At 54.8% G+C, this 6000-nt stretch overlaps 1 protein-coding gene across 3 annotated transcripts in view; it reads right to left on the bottom strand.

Annotated features, from left to right (window-relative positions):
* Nucleotides 1-819: 819 nt before the first annotated feature.
* Nucleotides 820-6000, bottom strand: part of PDE9A (phosphodiesterase 9A) — a 91379-nt gene continuing 86198 nt past the window's right edge. Inside the window, exons 15-19 of one of the 3 annotated variants that reach the window (XM_058523164.1) lie at nt 5780-5884; nt 4660-4788; nt 3056-3151; nt 2088-2163; nt 820-1236 (exon numbers count right to left, since the gene is read on the bottom strand). In XM_058523164.1, coding sequence (XP_058379147.1) covers nt 1223-1236; nt 2088-2163; nt 3056-3151; nt 4660-4788; nt 5780-5884 — 420 coding nt within the window. In that variant the 3' untranslated portion in view covers nt 820-1222. The remainder of the gene's footprint in view (nt 1237-2087; nt 2164-3055; nt 3152-4659; nt 4789-5779; nt 5885-6000) is intronic. The other 2 variants (XM_058523162.1, XM_058523163.1) reach the window with 2 other exon arrangements.

Genomic DNA, 6000 nt, shown 5'->3' with positions numbered 1-6000 from the left:
ATCCGAACACCTGTTAAGTTTGGGCTGTGTTTAGCCAAAGCTGCCATATATATTGGCTTTCACAGATTAAAATGAAAAACAAAAACAAAAACAAGAAGAGATGTGGAACCCCAGACCCCATCCATATTGAGCTAGATTCAGTAAGAGATGGAAAATTTCACAGCTCAAAAATGAATTATTCAAAGATGGGAAGTAATATTGTGGAATTCACTGAGAGGGAATAAATGCTCCCAGAAAACTGAACAACACTCATGAAATGTCCACGTGCTCAGATTATGAGACGGCCTCTAAAGGGTAGTTCTTTAGAGCGGCAGCTCTTCGGGGGTCCGTCCCTGAAGAGGGCAGATGCGGAGCCCGCAGCCCTGGGAAGCACTGAGGGGTCTAATTGCGTGCAGGGGGTCTGAGGGAGAGCTCAGGCGGGTGCCACCTCTCCAAGCTCGACTGCAAACAGGCGGGGGTCGGGCCTCCCTTTGTGGGCACAGTGCCACTCAGAATGTCCCCAATGCCTGTCCCTAAAACAAAGGCAGGAAGAAAAAGACAGCTTCCTCCCCTGAGACAGACACCCTCACATGTGCTGAGTAAATGCGGCTCCTTTCTTCATCTGCTGATTTAAATGTTAAATTCCTACCTCCCTGTAAAGGGGCACCAGCCTGGCGGTGCGTTTGTATCCCTCATGGACTTCTCCGGCACATGCTGCCTGCAGTCTGACCCGGCTGCCTCGGCGCCACCCGTCTCCGCGCACAGGCACCAACGTCACCAATGTCCCCCTCGCTGCTCACAAACACAGGACACGCCTGTCCTTGTGCTCCGGGCACTGGTCTGACGTTTAATGCTGAATTTACATGGACATACGCATCACAGCACACCGGGCAACTGCTCTAAGACGCATGTGTGAAAAAGCACGGCATCCTTCGTCTCTGTGTGGGAAGTGGGGGGAGTGTTTCCGTGGTGTATCAGAAGCAGCCCCGGGATACACAACTTACCAAAGAAAAAGTACAGTACTCGTTTCTGTATAAGAATATATTATTTAAAAGACAGTTTAAAAATAAAAATTCTGTACAGCATCATGAATCCCTTATTTTTGTATCAGTGAACAAAACGGTTCTTAGAAAACATGGTCTTGTGGTGTCAGGCCCTCAGAATCCGCTGGTCCCTGCACGGGGGAGCCCCATACAGCTCAGCTGGCCCGGTCCAGAACAGCAGCAGAATGCTCCTGCTTTCTTCAGGCTCGGTCTGCTTGGAAAAGGAAAATGACAGCTGGTTTGTTTTTGCTGGGATTGAAAATGTGCAGGCAATATTACAAACATCACAGGATCACACACAATGTTTAAAAAATGAGGCCACGGGATTATTGCTGATCGCGTTTGGGAAACAATTTTGATCCCTCTTCTGAGCCATTCAAAAACATGATCTGACAATGAAGAGCCAGCGCTTACTGAGCACATCTTATGCACCAGCACTCTGCTCTTCTGATTGCTGAAACAACAGTAGTAATGGTATTATTACCTCTAGTTTAGATCAGGGCTCTGAGGCTCAGAGATGTTGAGACGCTGGTGCACATCGCTCAGCTTGTAATTAGCAAAGCTCTGACTCAGAGCAAGGTTTGTTGGATGCTGGAGCCTGTCACTGCTCCTCTTACAAAACCAAGCCCAGTTTCTCGTGCCCTGCACCTAGACGGCTTTATAAACCGAGGATCTCTCAAACGATCCTTCAGACGTGTGTGTGGTATAACCTTCGTATGTGGGGGCTGAATGGGCTGGTTTCCTTCTACAAGAAGAGGCTGTATCCACAACTGCATGGGAAAATGCTTACAGCCACAGAAGCAAATAATTTATTTTTGAAAAGCTTTTAAAAAGTGCTTTTCTTTATAAGTGGTACATATGCTAATTATCAATCTTTTTCTATTAACGAAAGCATGTTCCCCTTCTTTCAGAGCCTAATTCTAATTATTATATACAAGGAATGAAAGTTTCACTTATGTAAAACTCTTCAGCCACGCAGATTTCCTTCATGCCACAGATTTCGGCACGGTCCCCATTTACTCGGAATCACTGTCTGCATTGAGACGTCAATTCAGATCAGCATACCTTCACTCTTTTTCACGTCTCTGCTTTTCTCCCTTGACTTCTCGGTGCCCCCAGAGGTCAGGCTCTCAGTCTTCCCCTGTGACCAGGACAGAGCACAGAGAAGGCAAGAATCAGGCTCCAGGAGATGGGGCGTGAGGGACTGGCTGCTTCAGAGTGTCCTGTTGACTGGAAATGCTAAAATGTGCAATGGAGACTGACATCTACAGCCTCGGCGCGCCAGGCGTGAGCTCTTCAGACACAGCCCTGCGCACCGGCCACCTTCCCCGCTATCGGATGCCTCGCCCCACGCGGCCACTGTCTGGCACTTGGACAACGAGCTTGCGCTGGCTGCAGCCACCCTGGGGTCCTGACTCGGCCAGGCCAGCTCACAGGGCTTTGTGGAAAGCCTCCGCACGAGCCCTGCACCTGTGAACGTGACCCTTCCCTGAAAACAGCCTCAATACCGACAGCAACCTAAAGCCAGACCCGGTTGCCCTGACCCCGCAGAGGGGCCGAGCTGCCACGTGGGTGAGTTCTGTGGCCCGGAGCCCGGAATGGGTGGTGGCTTTTCCCGTGCCATGGGGAGTGTCTCTTTCCACTGCCCTTCCCACTGAACAAGGTCAGCCCTGGGCCGGAGGAGGAGGGGGACCCACAGGGGCCAGGGCGCTGCTCCGAGGGGATCCGGGATGCTGTGAGGCTGCCGAAACACTCGATCATGTGTGCACAACCATCGGCACGGTGCAACTCCCTCAAAGGAGCTCAGAGCGTTGGCATCCTTGGCCCCGTGCACTTTCCATTTCCCTGAGAGTACAGACCCCCTAACTCGACTGGGCCCTGCTTTCCGGTGGGATGGAGATGAGCTCCCGTCCAGCGGGGCCGCCTGCAGTGGTGCCCGCTCGGCTGGTTTATGGTCAGGACTGTGGAGCGGCACGTGCTGGGTCACCCGCTCGCCACGCGGGACACCGCGCTTCCTAAAGAGCACGTGTTACCTCTTTCATGGCGTCATCTATTTGCTTCAGCTCCTCATAGCGGTCTCTGGATTCCCACAGGGGCTGCAGCATGAGCTCCTCGACAGCGGGGAAGAGCTGGGAGACAGACACAAGGGGATTCGTTCAAACAGTCCCTCATTCTTAAAGCGACAGAAAGCATTTGAGAAAAGCAGGTGTCAGGTCCTATGTGTCTCAGTGGGGTGCACAGGAACTCTGTCGCCGCCCCAGTGGCACTCCTGGAGCATCCTGGGGGGCGGCCTGCAGCGGGATCCGAGGTGACGGAGGTTCTGGAGCCGTTGGGTCTTGGCCCGCCCACCCACTGCCAGGGTCCCACTGTTTCCTGCTCTTATGCTTTCCACATGGACCTGGCGGAAGCCGCTCCCTCCCCTCTGCCTCCCGTGTCCCCCGCATGTCCCTGTTCCGGTTTCCCATCTCCTAAGCGCCAACCTCACCCTTCGCTTCCGCTCACACCCACACCCTGGCCTGGCGAAGCGGCTCTGCCCTCCGGCCTGTGGCTCTCAGCCCACCGTGTCCACCTGGTGGACATTCATGCCTTTGAGACTCAGCTCAGGGGGCGCTGCCTCCCCTGTGAACCTTCCCCAGCCCCAGGGAGGCGTGACCCCCGCCACCTGGCCCCGCAGAACCCTGTGCCCACAGCTCTCCCCCTGTAATGCTTTCTAAGTTCCCTCAGTCACACCCCTGCTCCTGGGGCAGGCCAGGGCTGGGCCCATCATCGCATCACTGCACCCCTGGGGACCAGCACCGGCTGGCCCGCAGGGAAGGTTTCAAAGTTTGTGGATGCAATGCTACATACAGGAAGGTGAGTTCCCAGGGAAGTAACAGTGCTATGGAGTTTGAGGAAGGACGTGCCGAGGTAGTTCTAGAAGGTTGGCCGGATGACATGGGGCCGAGGCTGGGGAACCACAGGGGAAGGAAGGATAGGCTCAGAGGTGGAGGTTGGAAGACAGGTAAGGACTAGCTGTGGGCTGTCTTTGCAAGACAGGAGTGCCGGGGAAGATGGGGACATGGGAAATGAGGTGGGGCAGCTTGCCCTGTGTTGGGGGCAGTGGGGAGCCACGGAAGGTTCAGGAGAGAGGCAGACAGGTCTCCTTCCTGAAGACAGTGTGCTGGGTGGAAGTTAGGGCAGGTTAGGAGGGTCTTCTGAAGGTGACATGAGAGGAGCTGACCAAGGCTCCTGGCTGGTGCCCTGGGAGTGGGAGGGCATGGGGGCATCTCCGAGAGACACTGTGGAGAGGGTCTCCGGGAGCCAGCAGGCTGGCAAAGTGGCTGACAAAGGGGAAGCAGAGAGGCTCTGTGGCTCTGCTGCTGTGTCACTGCCCGGTGGGGGCAGAAGGCTGGGTGGGGCAGTGTGGGGAGGCCAGAGGAGGAGTCTGTTTTGAACATGCTGGTGTTAAGGTGGAGGGGGGACTTCAGGTGGGGCATCGGGCAGGCAGCCACAGCACACAGCGTGCATGTATGTGTATGAATGTGTGTGCACGAGTGTGTGTGTGCACAGTGCACGTGTGAGTGTGTGCAAGCACATGTGTGCATGCATGTGTATTTCCTACTGTCCGGTCACCCAGCGCCTGGTCACGGTCACTCACCTTGGTCACCATTTCGAACATCGGGATCAGGACAAACTTGATGAACCCAATTTGGGCGGTGGCTTTGGTCACTTTGTCCCGGTCCATGAAAGGGGCCACAGGGAGGCCTTCCGACTTTTCGCGGTCGCTCTGCGGGGAACGCAGGAGATGGAACGTTAGAGAAAGTCGTGCCCAGGGAATCTGGAGAGCACAGAGGATCGCTGTTCTTAGAGGAAGAGGAAGATGAGCCAGCGACCCACCACACCGCTCTGCATCACATGTATTAGTAACCAGGAGAGACAACAATACCCGAGGTGCTAACTAGGGTGTTCGCTGGGTGCACAGGGTCGAGCTGTGAGGACCGAATAGGGTGACAGGTAGAGGCTAGTTAGCGCATCACAGGCCCCTTATAGACCCCTTCCACCCCACCAAGTTCTCCCGAGCTTCATGAAGTTGTAGTAGTTAGTGGCTTATTGTCCTTTCCAGCATTTTCCATCTGAGGCTGGCTTGCCTTTCTGTGTTAGAGCTTCCCCACTGCTACAAGGTAGGCTGACCTGTGTGGTCCCTCCACCCCGGGGGCTCCCTCCTGCTCTGCAGCTCTTCCTTCTGGAAACTTCCAGGCAGTTTCCCTGACACATCTGCCCCAAGAGCAGCTCAATTAGGGTAACAGGTGGCAGTTTTACAACATTAGCTTTTCCGGGTTGTCACTGTCTTTCACATCTCCAATTACAACCTGTTTTGTTTGTGTGTGTGTGTGTGTGAGGAAGATCAGCCCTGAGCTAACATCCATGCCAATCCTCCTCTTTTTGCTGAGGAAGACTGGCCCCGGGCTAACATGTGTGCCCATCTTCCTCCACTTTACATGGGACGCCGCCACAGCATGGCCTGACAAGCGGTGCCTCGGTGCACGCTGGGATCCGAACCCGGGCCGCCAGCAGCGGAGCGTGCGCACTTAATCGCTATGCCACGGGGCCGGCCCCAACCTATTTCGTTTTTGATGTGTGCCTGCTGTGAAGGCTTGCTGGAGGCTGGTGAGACTGCCTGATGGGCGAGGCCACCTTGGCACATCTGTCAACCATGAGCCCTGATAAAGGGGCTGGGAAGAGGCACAGGAGGCCTGACGGCTGGGCAACACTCTTACCTGCATAAAATACTCTTCTAACAAACAGTCTACCCAGGGTTCTGCGACATCCGTCGGACGCACCTCGTTGGAGATATCACAGCATTTGATCAAAATCATCTTCAGCTGGAAGAAGAGATTCGAAATTAGGCCATAGGACACAGAACATGTCCCACTGCTGCTGGGGTCTGGCCTGGCTGTCACAGGCGCGGGCAGACGAGGACGGTGATGCTGGCAGAGGA

The sequence above is a fragment of the Diceros bicornis genome, chromosome 27, assembly GCF_020826845.1.
Source record: "Diceros bicornis minor isolate mBicDic1 chromosome 27, mDicBic1.mat.cur, whole genome shotgun sequence".
NCBI lineage: Eukaryota > Metazoa > Chordata > Mammalia > Perissodactyla > Rhinocerotidae > Diceros > Diceros bicornis.
The sequence above is the reverse complement of the archived record's forward strand: the minus strand, read 5'-3'. Positions and strand labels throughout refer to the sequence as shown.